At 43.6% G+C, this 17699-nt stretch overlaps 1 protein-coding gene across 4 annotated transcripts in view; it reads right to left on the bottom strand.

Annotated features, from left to right (window-relative positions):
* The window catches only part of LOC124720168 (CARD- and ANK-domain containing inflammasome adapter protein-like), a 551179-nt gene extending 539802 nt beyond the window's left edge, over positions 1-11377 (bottom strand). Inside the window, exon 1 of one of the 4 annotated variants that reach the window (XM_047245490.1) lies at positions 11263-11377. Coding sequence is in view for 2 of the 4 variants with exons in the window: in XM_047245487.1 (XP_047101443.1) it covers positions 2405-2645 (241 nt within the window). In the remaining 2 variants the exon portion in view is untranslated. Of the gene's footprint in view, positions 1-2404; positions 3008-11262 lie in introns of those variants that run through there. The other 3 variants (XM_047245491.1, XM_047245487.1, XM_047245486.1) reach the window with 3 other exon arrangements.
* Between the last annotated feature and the right edge of the window lie 6322 nt (positions 11378-17699).

Genomic DNA, 17699 nt, shown 5'->3' with positions numbered 1-17699 from the left:
TAATAGTTTCCACAACGAAAGTATCTCTAGAAATGTGGCGCGAAATCCAAAGAGATTCTGGTCCTATTTTAAGTAAATCGGCGGAAAGGCTCAGTGAGTAGCTTTACTACGCGGCGGGTGAGGGGGAGGAGGAGGGGGGGGGGGGAGACAAGTGACCCAACCCTTCGGAGCAGCTAAAATCGTGGCGAATGTCCGCACACCGGTACAGCACGGTTCCTCCTGCACGCAGGTTACCCTCAGCCGCGTGTCAGGGCGACACCTCGCCACGGTCTCCACGTTGAGTCACGTTTACTGCCGGCCGAAGTATCATGTGAGACACCACAGTGAGAAATTTTATGCAGCTATCACATATTTTACTGGTGGACAGAACACCTAATGAATTGAAAGCACCCGGAAACACTGTGCACATTCCCAAGTCACGAGTGACCTTACTCCATTATTATTGGATATCTGTGTGCGAGCTAAAGAGCTGATTCCACACAATCGCGATTAAATGGAGGCCTTTTTAGGAAACTGTTTTGGCTGCCGCTACTGTCCATCCGTGAACGCCACAATTTTCTACAATTCAGCAAATCTTATCTATACGTTTTGAACAGGTCTTTAATACGGCGTGCATCAATTGCGTTGTATATTTTGTGAGTACAAATACGAAAATCACCACACACAGTTCCATGTCACAGAAGTGAAGGGCATTTACAGCACTGATTCCGGGTTGCTTTTTATACATAAAATTCGTGCAACTTTTATCAAATCATCGTGTCCCTCACGTGTGACGACAGTCACTTTTCCGTGACGTCACGCGTTCTGTGCTGCCATTGGATAAGAGGAGCACGCTAAACAGTCGTCGTGTTGATCTACCTGTCTCCGACGATAAAATTGTCAATTTTATGGTTTTGGTATTCAAATTTGCGTTTTACGACGATGTGCAGTCTGACTGACACATGGCATTTCTGAACTCTTCAAGACGGGTCGTCTTCAGTACTTTGTCATGCCAAAGGGTCTGTAAATGCGACATCAGTGACCACCCATGATTATGAAACTGTGACTTACCATCAATAACGGGTGAGGCTTCTGTAACAGTATCTGGCTAAACGAAATAATGTTTACTGTAGGTTTCTGTCAAACATAGTTAGCAAATGCCCCCACAAACGTTATAATTTTGACGTGATTCAGCCCTCTGACGGAAACTAACAACAAATCTACCTCGATTCTCGCAACTGTCGCACTGGAAATGGCACAAATTAAATCTAGGTTCTGCCGCCATTAGTGCCTGCACATAGAAATCTACACTGCACTTTAATCGTGTAATTTGAACGTGAAATGAAGAAGCTGGTAAGTGACGGCGTCAGAATCACCGACATTCACTCCTCCCTCACATAATACACGACTGAAGCGCAGGCCGCACAGAACACGGCGCGCCTCACTGATGGCTGACGCGTCGCTTTGTCGACACACCGGGCTCTCTCATCAGGCAAATGGTAACACGAGAACAGCCAAACAAAGCGATGCAGCGTTGCAGAGTGCTAAAAAAGTTTCATCAGCAAATCACAAACGAGGAGACGTGACAGAGCGATAAAAAATACGAAATGTTTATTTCGTGAAGCACAAACATTACGATAAATTCTGAAGAATTTGCCAACTACTACGCAAATGGTCGCCTGTTTTGTGGCCGGGTAGGGGGGGGGGGGGGGGGTAGCGGAAAAATCTCTCCAGTTTTTGTAGTCTCGCGTGCAGTTTCTTGGAAGTCGGTAACTGCCCTCATTCTGAAATACTGTCTGACTAAAGATCCGCGTATTTCAGCGCCCTTAGTCACGTTACCTCGCGACGCGCAATGTTTCCAACTGCGGTACTTCTCTTACTGTGTGAAAGCCGTAATTTAAGATTATACTTCCGAATCACGACATTTTAGATGTCTGAATTCGGCCACATTACGCGAAACATTAAAAAATAAATTTCTGCCACGCCTGCAAGCCGCTACACGCCTTGTCGCATTAAAACTCGCTTACTCCAAAGTTCTGCGTTTGATGGTTTTCGTAAAATTGCGTCTTACGAACTTAAGAACGCGAGGTTTTCATTTTAAATACCTGTGCTACGTGAATTCTGGGGAAATCGACAGTGGCAGATCGGAACACTAGCCGACTGAATGTAGCGTTATTTTCCATTCGTTCTAAGATATTCTCGCTCAAGTTTTCCCAGACTGGAGCAAGGCCATAAGTAACGACCAATGAATCACTGAACAGTCAAAACGGTAATTTAACACACTGTTAGCCACCCCTTTGTTCGTAGCGGCCGTAATTTTTCAAAGTAAGACAAAGTATTAGACAAGAGCAGTAAGTGAGATACGCGACAAAAACCACACAAAAGCGTGCAGAACATCCGCCGCTCCCATAAATTCCTGCCTTACCTTTCTGAGGTATTTCCGTGCAGACACAAGATACACAAGCTATGTCTCGGTAGGCAGGACAACGTCGCACGCTGCTTCCCTCCAGGCTGCTGCGTCTCAACTGGACCGCGCACACAGCCGGCTGCCCACCCCCAGCGCTGACGTCACGGGGCAGCGTTGCCAGCTCGCGCGGCAGGCGAGGGAACGGCTGCAGCAGGGCGTCTACGTCTGTGTCGGCACTGCACGCAGACTGAATGCACATTTAACAGCACATGACGATTCTTGCTGCACGAATTTCGTGAAAGAAAATACGGACCAGTACTCTACGAGATGTGTCCACACTAGGAATAAGAAAATACCGCACCTGTTGCTACCGCTGCCCATCTTCTTTGACCGAGGACGAAGGTGCCGGATAAACCACTAATCAAAATGCAGTACGCGTAAAATACGTGTAGTAACAAGGACTATTTAGTTTGTTTCCATCACAGCACATTCATACACTTCACCAAATCACAAACTGCCCTTTCAGTCGCAGCTGCGGAAACGTGTCAGCACACCCTGCCTTCCAAGCAACGACGTGGGAGGGAAACAAAGGTCAGTGCTGTGTTCTGCCTCTGTACTGGGAGTAGAGAGAGTCCCGTGAAACTACGTCACAGGTCGAAGCCAGTGTGTGGCGTCGCTAGGACACTCGGTGGGGAGTCTTGTTTTACGGCACATCGTTGTGCCCTAGCAGTGTTAGATTTTAAATTGGAAGGCATGATATATACGGCAAAGTGCGTTGAATGTATTGCAAATGTGGACATCGGACTATAGTCCGTTCATCACAATAAACTTCATGTAAACATTACACTATGTACTCTTCCGCGTTTGCTGGAACCTCATTAGATTTAGTTTCAGGTGGAGCGGAAACCAAGCGGTCAGAAGTGCAATCAAGTACGATGATGAGGGTTCGTTTTATGCTGTGCCTATCGACTTGTGCTGTAATACGGGGCAACAGCTTTACCGGCGCGTTTGGCTCTGACAGCGCTGGCCGGGCAAGTGGTCCAGCTAACGTGCACTGGTGTGAGCAGTGGCGGTTCAGGCGTAGAAAGAGACGGGCAGAGGACAACACAGCTTTGGATGTGAATTTTTAAACAGAAGAAAATAATATATGCTGAAACTCGGGTGAATTTCTCCTCAGGTGACCGGACGGAAAGTATAACATGCCATCGACATTAGCGAACATAGTATTTTAATTAAAAGCAGAAGTGATGAAAATTCGTGACTAACGAGGGTAATTTTTCTACATGAGCTGTGTGTGGCGTAAAAGCGCACTGTAGCAGCGCAATGTAGTAAAATACGTAAGCCACTGAAGGTATCGGAGTCAGTTGTCTGGTAATCTCTGAACTCCTACCACATCGGACACCGCTGAACACACTTCAGTACAGCTAGGTTGATAACGAGTCTATCAGAGACAGAACCCCCAAGCCACAAAAATGTCCACATTTCCTCCTCCTCCTCCTCCTCTTTCGTGACGTGCTGTTCTGCAGTTCGCCATCGTTTGGCAGTGGCGTGTCACAAAGCTTCGCGCATTAGTTGCAGTACGTTTGACAGCGTAGTGTCTTGTTATTTCTCGCGACAAATCCCTTAACTTGGCTCCATATCAATTCTGCTGGGTTTAGACTGCAGTGTTACGACCACAACTCTAAAAATAATCGGCCGGCCGCGGTGGTCTAGCGGTTCTGGCGCTGCAGTCCGGAACCGCGGGACTGCTACGGTCGCAGGTTCGAATCCTGCCTCGGGCATGGGTGTGTGTGATGTCCTTAGGTTAGTTAGGTTTAAGTAGTTCTAAGTTCTAGGGGACTTATGACCTAAGATGTTGAGTCCCATAGTGCTCAGAGCCATTTGAACCATTTTGAATCTAAAAATAATCCATTTGTACAGCGTGCTCGACGCCGTGAAAATTGTCTTCCATCTTTCTGCGACATTTATCACTCTGGCTCATGTGAGACCACATCTGTCCTACAAAACAATGGGCATATTCAAACAGTACTTTTTAATTTCTCTCCAAAAAATTTAATCACTTAATGTTTTATCTTCAGCCATCTTTTGCAATCTTTTATAATATATCTCTAATTAAGAATGTATACTTGGAATGAAAACCAGAAATTTTCGTGTGATATGTAATTGTAAACTACAAGATGTGCATTTTTTTAAACATTGGTGATGCACAAGTTAATTGCCATATATGGCTCAAAACCATATCAACCAAAACCACTAAAAATATACGCAAAATATATCTATTTAAAACAGTAGATAAAAATTCGCTTGATGCCTTCCTAAGAGTGTCTCCATTCCTCCCAAGCTAATTATGTAAGTGTAGACCAGATATGGCTCAAATTCAAAGATACAGTATCGACAGCAATAGATTCATACCATCTAAGTTAATAAGAGACGGGACTGATCCACGATGGTACACAAAACGTCAGATCGCTGTTGCATAAGCAACGAAAAACGCATGCCAAATTCAGAGGAACGCACAATCCCCAAGACTGGCTAAGTTTCACGGAAGCTCGAAATTTAGTGCGGACGTCTATGCGAGATGCTTTTTGTTGTGGATTGGCAGGTGAGCCAACCCACGAAGTTTCGAGGAAGCCGAAAGGCACGCGTTTAAGCTAACGCAGGCTGGCGTGAGGTCTGGAACAGGACAAGGAAATTAGAAAAACTCACTCAGATGGTGGAATACTTAACTTTAATCCATTAATGTTGAACGTAGCTCTTGTCTGTACATTACTTACAATATCAATAGTAACTGAACATGGCGCCTTGCTAGGTCGTAGCAAGTGACGTAGCTGAAGGCTATGCTAAGCTGTCGTCTCTGCAAATGAGAACGTATGTAGACAGTGAACCATCGCTAGCAAAGTCGGTTGTACCACTGGTGTGAGTGCTAGGAAGCCTCTCTAGACCTGCCGTGTGGCGGCGCTCGGTCTGCAATCACTGATAGTGGCGACACGCGGGTTCGACATATACTACCGGACCGCGGCCGATTTAAAGGCTACCACCTAGCAAGTGTGGTGTCTGCCGGTGACACCACACTTTTGATAGTTTCCACAATGAAATATTGTCTCAAAATATGTTAGAAAACCCAAAGAGATTCTGGTCGTATGTAAAGTACACCAGTGGCAAAAAAGTCAAAACCGTCACTGCGCGTTAGGGATGGAAAAGTTACCGATGATGGTGCCACTGAAGAACCACAGCAGCTGTTAGCATGAGTGACATAAAAGTAGGTATCTTAGGTGTTGCGACAACTCAAATCACTCAAGAAAGGCAATTCTTCCGGTCCAGATGGTATACCAATCAGGTTCCTTTCAGAGTATACAGACAATACCGCCTTTCTTGGCAATCACATACAACTGCTCACTTGACGAAAGGTCTGTTCCTGAAGACTGGAAAGTAGCACAGGTCATACAAATACTCAAGAAAGGAAATAGGAGTAATCCATTTAATTACAGACCCATATCACTGACCTCAATTTGCAGGAGGATTCTGGAGCACATACTGTACTTTAACATTATGACTCACCTTGAAGAAAATGACTTATTGATACATAACCAACGCGGATTCAGAAAATATAGTTCTTGTGCAACACAGCTAGCTCTTTATTCAGATGAAGTAATGAGTGCTGTCGACAAGGGATGTCAGATCGATTCCATATTCCTAGATTTCCAGAAGGCTTTCGATACCGTTCCTCACAAGCGACTATTAATCAAATTGCGTGCATATGGAGTATCGTCTCAGTTGTGTGATTGGGTTCGTGATTTCCTCTCCGAGAGAGGTCACAGTTCGTGGCGATAGACGGTAAATCATCGAGTAGAACAGAAGTGATATCAGGCGTTCCGCAAGGTAGTTTCATAGGCCCTCTGCTGCTCCTGATTTACCTACATGATCTAGGAGATGTCTGAGCAGCCCCCTTAGATTGTCTGCAGATGACGCTGTAATTTACAGTCTAGTAAAGTCTTTAGACGATCAATTCCAACTACAAAATGACCTAGAGAGAATTTCTGTATGGTGCGAAAAGTGGCAATTGGCACTAAGCAAAAGAAAAGTGCGAGGTCATCCACATGGGTACTAAAAGAAATCCGAGTAATTTTGGGTATACGATAAATCGCACAAATCTTAGGGCTGTCAATTCGACTAAATACCTAGGAATTACAATTACGAGCAACTTAAATTGGAAAGAACACATAGATAATATTGTGGGGAAGGCGAAACAAAGACTGCGCTTTGTTCGCAGAACACTAAAGAGACAGCCTACATCACACTTGTCCATCCTCTGCTGGAATATTGCTGCGCGGTACGGGATCCTTACCAGGTAGGTTTGAGGGAGGACATCGAAAAAGTTCAAAGAAGGGCAGCTCATTTCGTGTTATCGTGAAATAGGGGTGAGAGTGTAACTGATATGATACGCGAGTTGGGGTGAGAGTCACTGAATCAAAGGCAGTCTTGATTGAGGAGAGATCTATTTACGAAATTTCAATCTCCAACTTTCTCTCCCGATGTGTAAATATTTTGTCGACACCCAACTACGTAGGAAGAAATGATCATGATAATAAAATAAGAGAAATCAGAGCTCGAACGAAAAGATATAGGTGTTCCTTTTTCCCACGCGCCATTCGAGAGTGGAATGGTAGAGTAGTAGTAGTAGTAGTAGTAGTAGTAGTAGTAGTATTAAAACGGTTCGATGAACCCTCTGCCAGGCACTTAAGTGTGAATTGCAGAGTAACCATATAGATGTATATGTAGATGTGATGAGTTTCATATTTAAATGCTTTAGGTATTCAAACCAAACAAAGAAAATTACGCACCACGTGGAGCGTAGAACCACCGCCTGCCGGCACACACGATGGTCAGTCTACGACCCTGTCTATCACGCCACGCATACAGTTAACACCTCCCTTATTTCTGATACATAGTCCTACTCGAAAAAAGTCAAAAGCTGATTTTTGTCTGTAATCTTGTGAAGAACATTAACTACTTGTTTCTCGCCATTAACGGTGTTCCACGCGCGCGTTTCACTACGAAGCAGGAAGCAGTGTCGTCCATTTTCGCGGTACGTATGAACAGCGAGACAATCAGAGCACAAGTACTGGTTACAGAGACACTGTGACTGTACACAATTTTTAAGATAAAAGTTACGTAGGTAAAGTGCGATTAAGATAGACGTTGATGGCTGTTAATACGTCAGAATGACAGGTTCTTCCGCACTGACATAGTAATAAGCTACCGAACACCTAAGTTGGACCTACTTCCAAGAGCGGAGCACCACCAGTGGTAAGAGAGCTACGGCTGATGACCAGCCAGCGCGCTTGTGTTTGTTTACATCTGGTTTGCTCTTTATGGTTAAGTACATGCTACATACGAACCCCGTACCCCCACCATTATTTTCGCATTCACATTTATTCTCTTATCCGTCCCTCAACCGTATCATCTTATTCCACACCAACCTACACCTCTTTCTGTGCTACAGAGTACTGAAAGCTTGTTCCCAACAAATAAGTAGGATTCTCAGCCACATATGAATTTTTCCAGATGGACTGAAATACGCTGTTGTTCAACAACGGCATAAAAAAGGGGATAGGTCTGATGCTAACAACTACCACCCAGTCTTAGTTCTGACATATTTATCCAAAATTCTTGAAAAAGTCATGCATTCAGGAGCAGAATCTCTTATCTGTAAAAATGGCGAACTAATTAAATGTCAATTTGGTTTTCAGAAAGACTCTTCAACAGAAAATGCTATATATGTGCTTTCACTGATCAAATATTAAATGCACTGAATAACCGAACTTCATCCATTGGAATATTTTGTGACCTCTCAAAGGCTTTTGATGGTGTGAATCATGAATTTCTTCTAGACAAGCTTAAGTATTGTGGCATGAGTGGGACAGTGCACAAATGGTTTAATTCATATTTAACTGGAAGAAATCAGAAGTACAAATAGTCTGCGAAAATACATACATTAATGACTCGCCACTCTATATTCATGAAGATGCAAAGCTAGTTCTTTTTGCTAATGATACAAGTACAGTAATCACACTCAAGGAAATTGTAAATAATATCTTTCACAAAATTACTAAGTGGTTCTCTGCAAGTGGACACTTATTAAATTTTGAGAAAAAACAGTGAATATAATTCTGTGCAGTAAATGGCACAACACTGATAAATATAGGCTATGAACGCAAGTCTGTTGCTAAGGCAGGGTATTCAAAATTTCTGGATGTGTACACTGATGAGAAATTGAATTTGAAGAAACATCAATGATCTGCTGAAATAGTTAGGTTGAGCTACTTACGCTACTGCTGTTATTGCAAAATATTGGTGATGAACATCATTAAATTAGCCTACTACACCTATTTTCATTCACTGCTTACACATGGTATCGTATTTGGGGGCAATTCGTCACTAAGAGGAAAAGTATTCATGGCACAGAAGGGTGTGATCAGGCTAACAGCTGGAGCCCACCAAAGATCACCTTGTGGACATTTATTCGATGAACTTGAGATATTCACAGTACCTTCGATGTACATATCTTCATTTATGAAATTTGTCATTAATGACCCACCCCAATTCAAAAGTAACAGCGAAGTGCATAGCTACAACACTAGAAAAAACCATTATCTTCACTACTCTGGATTAAATCTCACTTTGTCACAAAAAGGTGTGAACTATGTTGCCACAAAAATATTTGGTCATTTGCCAAATAGCATTAAAAATCCGGCAGATATCTAACCAACATTTAAAAGAAAATTATGGAAATACGGAAGCGTCCAATCCCGCCCGTCTGCTTTGACCCATGACGTCACAAATACGGCGGAAACGACCATAAACCACGATTCCAATATGGCGCGTATAAAGTCTCTATGTACACATTATGAGGACGAAAATACATCGAAAAACACACACACACACACTTTGCATAAGAAGCGTAATGACACTAACGGGACAAGCGCGGGAAATGGGGTGTTTTGGGTGGGGGGCAAACTAAATATAAACAAATTTAGACGCCCACCCCGATACAAAACCACACACAATATCATCTGGAATCGGACAGTTCCCTTGACCTTACTGAACATATGAATCTTTAGACATTAAGTATTAACTATAAAAACATTTACTATTTTGTGTAAAGAAAACTTATGTTCAAGTGACACATTCCACATCATTACGAAATGTATTAATGCTCTATGCAACAAGGATCAATGTATGTATGTATCTATGGATGAGGACCAATTTATCAACACAACCCATATTTCAGGGAGGTGGCTATCTTATCAGCCCTTCTTTGTGGAAGTTTGTCTACAACCACCTGCATTGCTATTTTTCATTTCCTTACACAAAAGACGATTAAATTACTCCCAACGTATTAATGACAAGAGATCCGCTTGCTGTGATATAAACTGTGTATTCCTTCCTCTACGCAACAGCAACACACTTTATACTGTAGGCAACTACAGATGTAACAATGCGTTCTTCTTAAAGCCGCAACAGTTGAATAATTCTTTATTTGTCCTAATAAAGTATTACTCAGGAGCACCCGTTTGGTTTGACAGGAACATGTATGTGAATCTTCAGTTTCTCTCAACTTATTTTTTGATGGAACAGTCCACAGGTGAACTGCCTGTTCGTAGTGTCCAGCGTGCACGCTATGAACCGAAAGTACAGCTATGGACTGTTCCATCAAGAATATGTATAATAGTTGAGTTCTGCAGTGAGATTTGTAACTAATACTCTGTATTTTGATATCGTTCTGAGCAATGACAAACACTTATCAGAAAGGATTCTGAGGGTGGCTGGTTTTACTGGCAAAGTGTTTCAGTACTGGTCCTTTACGTGGGGCACTGCTTCACACATCCAGATACCCCCTTAGCAGAGAACCGACTACTTTTTTGGTAAGTGTACAGAACAGTCACTGCCTGGAGATGCACGATTATTAACAGAAGTGAAGACTAAGCCTGTAATGCCGGGAATTTCGACAACATTTCTAGCAAGAGGATCAATTTTAGGTCAACGTAATAACTCATTAATTTCTGTACTAACACATATAGTCTTACTGACTACCCAACAGACTACCTTGTCACCAAAAACATTACTCTAGAAAAGTGAAGATATCGAAATTCAATGGAACAGCGTTCTGTATTAAAACACATTTGCGTGACTTAACGTGCTGGCGATTGCTAATGCAGGACTGGGGGAAAGAAGCTAACAGATCAGTTGTACTAAATTCGGCAGTTTTCGTGGAGCTGACTGCTTCGGGAATACCGGATTCAATGCTCCACTATGGAACTGTCAAAATGAGTCTCACTTGGTTTGATTTCAAACCATTAGCAATAGGATCAGACTGTCCCTAGGTCTACGCACTATCCTGACGTAAAGTAATTGTTTAGTTCCTCAATAGTCGAAGTTGCCATAGCATCTTATCTACTTGCAGAAGCAGTGTTCCGTCATTCTGTTCTGTTATTCCTAACACGCACAATAATTCTTTTATGGATCACATGTGTACAAATACGAACCTGTATTTCGGGAAAAAAAATTCAACAAAATGGCGCGAATACGAGTACAAATCTCGTCCGAGCCTATGCTTTTCACTCATGCCTAAAGTCCGTAGAATTGCAGAATTAATAGGAATGTCGGTAGGACTTTAAAATAACAAGATTTGTAATACGAAATTCGTTAGTATTTTGAGAGCGTAATAACCGAACGCGGTTTGCTTTATAAGCGATAGTCTCCATAGTGAACGTAAATGAAACCTTACAGCTACCGTGACTTTGCAAAAACAAACCAAAAGAAAACAAACAAAATAATTCAACACTACAGGAACGCATGAAAACAGTCGTCCTTACCTTATTAAGGGTGTGGGTGTAGCAGAAGAAATTCTCGGCGCAGAGACAGCAGCACGAAACCCCAACGCAGAACGTCACACTGGACACGACTCGCTACAAATGCGACAGACGCCTGCGCTTTTTTTGGCACGCAGTCAGTGCTGCCAACGGCTGCGAGGCCGGCAGGTACCAACTGCAGTCTGCTACGGGGGCCTCACACAGGGGGCAGCGCTTCCAGGGACCCCGCGCAGAACATGCGAATGTAATACGAAGACTGTCGTCCTAATTTTGTTATTGCGGACAAGCTGAAAAAAATAAAGTAACATGTTTCTGAATGTACTTTTAACGTAATGTAATCCAATTCTACGCTCACTGTGACACTGCTGTGGCCACTTGAGTACCTCTCACAAGGGAACCTCCCCATCGCACCCCCCTCAGATTTAGTTATAGGTTGGCCCAGTGGATAGGCCTTGAAAAACTGAACTCAAATCAATCGAGAAAACAGGCAGAAGTTGTATGGAACTATGAAAAAAATAAGCAAAATATACAAACTGAGTAGTCCATGCGCAAGATAGGCAACATCAAGGAGAGTGTGAGCCCAGGGGCGCTGTGGTACCGTGGTAGTTCCGCTTGGGACGCGACAGCGATCGGACGTGTCGGTACTTCCGCGTAGTCGTAGCGCCGCAAGCCGTGTTTATAATAATTGTTGGATTGTGACCTGTGATATTCTCAGTGCTTCTTCACTACCGTCGTACACAAGCTTCTTAATTTACTCACAGCGGTCCCGACCGCGCATATAGTGCAGTTATGGCTCCCAGTGTACCACGTAAAAATACCCTGTGTTTTGCATTTGAGAAATCTTCCAGGAATGTGCAACCGAGTTCTCTAGAAATCCATGACTGGGTAGTAGATCTTATTGGCATCACATCCGATCAGGTCCACACAGCATATTATGACATGGCGGAATACTGTTTCTTTGTGAAGTTTTTAGACAAGATACAACTGGAGAAAATTTTGGTGAATACTGGTGGGAAAGCAGAGTTCCGACATCGTGATCAGTCGGTGAGTACAGTTTCAATAACTAACGCTGACTTTGAGTATAAACAAGTGCGAGTGTTCAATTTGCCACCTGAGGTTGAGAATTGTTTTCTTAGAGATGTCCTCGCCAAATACGGTGACATCCGACAGATTAGAAACGAAAAATGGTCGAGCCGTCACAAACTCCAATGTTATAGTGGGATTCGCTCAGTTGACATGGCCGTTAAAGTCAATATCCCATCCTATATAATGGTTTGTGGTTATAAGGCTCATGTCATTTACGAGGGGCAAGAAGGTACTTGTTTCATCTGTAACACGAGTGGCCATTTGCGAGAGGATTGCCCACGGCGAGTTGTCGTACTTCGAAACAATCTGCAACAACGACAGAGATTAACATTGGCTGATGTCCTAACTCATAATCAGACGCCTTCTGTGACTGACTCCCAACCGAGTGCATCTGTGTCAGAGGACAACGATCTCGGCAACGGCACCTTCCCACCCTTGCCTCAAAAACCCGTGGCCAGTCACCCCTTAGCCACCGGTGTTGCATTATCTGTCGGTAACAAACGAAGACGTACTATAAGTGACGGTAGTGGTTCCGGCGAACAGGCAGTAAAAAATCAAACCGATGACGCGGAGCCACGGGCCTCCACACAGGACACGCATGTGTCGGATGGCTCAGTTACGACCCGCCAAATTCCCATTCAACCGCCCGACGCAGGAACCGTCAATACGAGTGCAACCGAGTGTTTACAGCAATCCGTTCCGATGCCGCTTGCCGACTCGCCGCAGGTGGCCAACACACAAGAGGCGGCAGTCAGTCAAATGCAACTCGTAAACAGGGCGGATGAAGCACGCGGTGTAGAGCATAACATACACAGCCGCCACCTCGAAACTGCTTCCACACAACACGGGGGGGGGGGGGGGGGGGGGGGGGGTTAGCGTGAGCAGCTGCGGACTGAGAGGTCCTTGGTTCAAGTCTTCCCTCGAGTGAAAAGTTTAGTTTTTTATTTTCAGGCAATTACTATCTGTCCGTCCGATGCGACGTAACTGCGCCGTAGTATGGGGACGCTACACCTAAACAAACATCGAAACACACGACGCCAGTCGACTACAGCGCACGGAGGAGAGAGTATTCCTGCTAACGAGGCTCCCTGGCTGTCAGCTGACTGTTCGCTACTTTGGACGGGAGTGCATTAAATACGTGAGATGTATTCAGTGGGCAATATGAATTCAGCGATTATAGCTCCCGACTTCAATAACAATCGCACGGTTTTGCGGTGCGGTCGCAAAACACAGACACTAAACTTATTACAGTGAACAGAGACTTCAATGAACGAACGGACAGGTCATAACTTTGCGAAAATAAAAAAGTAAACTTTTCACTCGAGGGAAGACTTGAACCAAGGACCTCTCGACCGGCAGCTGCTCACGCTAACCACAGGACCACGGCGCTCCTGAGCTCAGATGCTCCTTGTTGTTGCCTATCTTACACATGGACTACTCAGTTTGTATATTTTGTTTATTTTTTTTCATAGTTCCACACAACTTCTTCTTGTTTCCTCGATTGATCTGTGTTCAGTTTTTCAAGGTCTATCCACTGTGCCAACTTATAACTAAATCTGGGGGGGGGGGGGGGGGTGAGATTGGGAGGTTCCCTTGTCAGAAAATTATGCCCGCACCGGAGTCGAGGGAACCAGGGTTTTTAAGATACCGACGCGCTACAGTACCGTTTATTGTCAACACATGGCTGTTACCCATGCATATATTCGGTTCATTGCTTCTCAGCCCCTGTCCGCGCCATTCCTACTCATTGCTGTGGATAACAATGAAGCATTACATCCCACTCGTCAGCCGGTTGTTTCCCCACAGAATGATTGTTTTATTGTTGTCAGTTGAAACATATGCCTGCCGTACTTTCCCACTTCACGTGTTGTGTGTGCACTGTGTGTGAAGATACAGTGTTTTTCCCTGTCCTGTGGAGTTCAAAGTGCCAACAGGGAAACCTTTCCTGAAAGGGACAGATTTAAAAAATACGATTCACGTGCTCAAAAGATCAAGAAAAAGCTACAACTGAACAGTTTTTGAACTCACAAAAAGGCGCTTCTTAAAAATTTCTCCGACCAACAACGTCAGAGAGTGAGACTTAAGCGTGCTTAAAAGGCCATGTCGTTAACAGCAGCCTCTCATCGTGTGGTGCTCCAGATGCAAGTGAACACAAGCACTGGAATACGGACCTCCCGCTGTCCCACATTCGGGCAGGCCTACTGCTAGCAGTTGTGAAGCAATCACGAGTTTGGACCCAGGCACTTGACCTAATAGGTTAACATCCACAATGATAAATGAAATTTTACATAAAGGCCCTACTAAAATTGTAAGTTTTGAGTATCCTTTAAACGAGAATGGAAGAAAATTTTCAACTCATTTTTAACATAAGAAGTTTACCAAATTGAGAAAAACAATGATCGTAAATGGCTTAAGTATTCGAAACCTACCGACAAAGTTCTTTGTTTTTATTGTAAACATATTCGATCTCCTTCAAACAAGCTATCAGGTGATGGACTCTGTGACTGGGTTCATTTAGGAAATCGGCTTCAAGAGCATGAGCAATAATTTAACAACATAAACTGTACAAGAAAGTGGATAGAATGCGAGGTAATTTGAAACAACAAAGTGGTGTTGATCTTAATGGCATTGAACTACTGGAAAAAGAGAAAGAACATTACCGTCAGGTTCTAATATGAATTATACTCACCATCAGGTACCTAGTTCAAAGTAATATTGCCTTAAAGGGAGGCAGCGACAAGCTCTATCAAGGAAATAATGGCAGTTTTCTTGGTTTGATCGAAAGACAGCAGAATTTGACCCTGTTTTGCAGGAACATTAGAGGTGGGTAAAGGCTCAAGTAAGTCATGACCATTTTCTTGGAAAAAAACATTCAAAATGAACTCATAAATTTGCTTGCCAACAAAGTAAAAAACAGCAGTGTTAATTCTGTAATCGAAAGTAAATATTTTTCTGACGTGCTTGATTGTACTCCTGGTACATGCCACAAGGAACAAATGACATTGATTGTTAGGTCTCTAAATTTATCAGAAGACGCAGCAACTGTAGAAGATCACTTCCTCGGCTTCCTGAACGTCACTTCAACAACAGGAGAAAGTTTGACTGAAACAGTTTTGTCGAAATTAGATAAACTAGGGCTCGATATTCATGATTGCAGAGGTCAAAGTTATCGGATATGAAAGGTTATCGAACTGGTGTTCAAGCCAGAATATTAAGGTGCAGCCAAGAGCATTTTATATGCCATGTGACAGCCACAGTCTTGTGTTATCAGATGCGGCGGAATCTACTGCACAAAAGCAATCAGATTTTCTGGTGTAATTCAAAGGATATACATTATTTTCAGTGCATCCACTCAGAGATGGGAAATCTTATTGCGCAGGGCGCCAACTTTAACAGCGATGAATCTTTCAGATTCAGAGTAGGGTGTAGAGTGTCAAAGCTGTTAAAGTGCCAGGCGAAAGAAGTCAGAGGCGCCCTGCCTGAGGTGAGCGACAGCGCTGTTGAAACGAAAACAAAGAGCGGAGCTCACTCGCCTGCTGTGGACGATTTGAAAAGCTTCGAGTTTATTGTAGGCGTTGTCGTATTGTATGGTCTTCTCTTTGCCATTAGCACAACAATTAAGGCAGTTCCAGAAGCAAACGTTGACGTGAAAGTGGCAACTAAATCCCTCGAAAGTCTAATTACGTTTATTGGGAATTTCTGCGAAGGAGGTTTCGTTAATGTGCAGTTAATAGCGAAAGAGATACCTGAAACTTCGCAGACTTGACCAAAATTTGGAGAAAGGAGAACTGGCAAGAAGGCGAAGCAATTTGATTATGAAGGTGACGACATGGTTTGCACATCTCAACGTTCAGAGGAGAAACATAGAATCGATTTTCTCTACCCTGTCGTTGAGACAGTGTTAAAAAGTTAGAAAGAGGGGTTTGGCCAACTGGCTAAGCATTCCAAAACACTCGTTTTTTGTTTTATCCAAACGGTTTAAAATACATACAGGACGAAGAACTGAAGATATTATCTAAAAACCTTGAGAAAGAGCTAAGTGTAAACACAAATTGTGAAAGTTCGAAAGACATCGTTGCTTCATCTCTTTTGACAGACATTAATGTGCTCTGAGAAATGGTGCCCGATGACGTGAAAACTCCTACGTTAATACTGAAATACTCGACTGACACTGCAAACCCGTTTCGCGGCGTTTATATCGCCCACAGAATTTAGCCAGCCGTGCCAGTAACTGTCGCCTCCGCTGAAACAAGCTTTCCACGTTCAGAGCTCGTCAAGAATTATTTCCGAAGCAGCATGACGGGCATGTAGTCAATAGAACACGGCGTGGTTCCAAAACTGAGTTCTTAAGATACAAGCCATGAATTTGCTCTTCAAAAAGCGAGGAAAAGATGTTTTGTGTATACCCTTTGTGTTTATAACCTACAACTCACTCAAATTCTTGTGAGACAAGGAGCAGAAACAAAATTTGTGAACCTTACCTGGTTTTCAATTTCATTGAATTGGAAGCTTTCCCGTAGTAGTCTTATTATTAACATTTTAGTAATAACCATAACTATTAAGATTTCTTCTCCAATTAACTATTTTCCTACAACGACAGTAGGTCCCCTGCGGTAACAGTCTGCTGATGGACTGATACTGCGTTAATGACGGAAGTTAGAATTCTTTTGAAAGTGACGGAAGTGTGTGACCTGTGTTGGAGGAGGGACTGGGAGTTTTGGGGGGGAGGGTGTGGGAGAGCCCCTCGCAGAACTTGGGCATACGTCCCCACGCCGGCTCAGCCCTGCTCACCCACTGCTGGCTCTGGAATTTCCTGTAAGCAGGCTTTCACGCAAACACTCCTTTGCCTATTCGCATTACCCTTCTCTGTACGCGTTCAATATTCCCTGTTAGTTCTCTTTGTAATGGGTCCCACACACCCGAGCGACAGTCTAGGATGGACCACACGAGTGTCCCGTAAGCTGTCTCCCTTGTAGACTCACCGCATTCATCCAGTGTCTCGTCCACTCTGCCCTCTAGTTTACCTACAACTGAGACTATGTGATACTTCCATTTTATATCACCTCAGTGTGCCACACCCGTGTCTTTGTATGAGTTGACTGATTCCAGAAGTGACTCATTAATATTACAACAACCTTAGAATACGACGTTTTTGCATGTTTTTAAGAGCATAATTTTGTACGTAACTTCTCTGCAAAACAGACTGGAGTGGATGGCAGGGTGTTCGTCTAGCCACCATCACACGATTAGCCTTACATTTCTTCCCGCTTACAGCAGACACTCCTTCATTATAGAGAATGTATCATCTGCACAAACTGTGGCCTGACTCTTAACATTGCCTCCAAGGTCATTAG

This window comes from Schistocerca piceifrons, chromosome 11, assembly GCF_021461385.2.
Source record: "Schistocerca piceifrons isolate TAMUIC-IGC-003096 chromosome 11, iqSchPice1.1, whole genome shotgun sequence".
Classification (NCBI taxonomy): domain Eukaryota; kingdom Metazoa; phylum Arthropoda; class Insecta; order Orthoptera; family Acrididae; genus Schistocerca; species Schistocerca piceifrons.
This window is presented reverse-complemented; position numbering and strand designations above follow the sequence as displayed.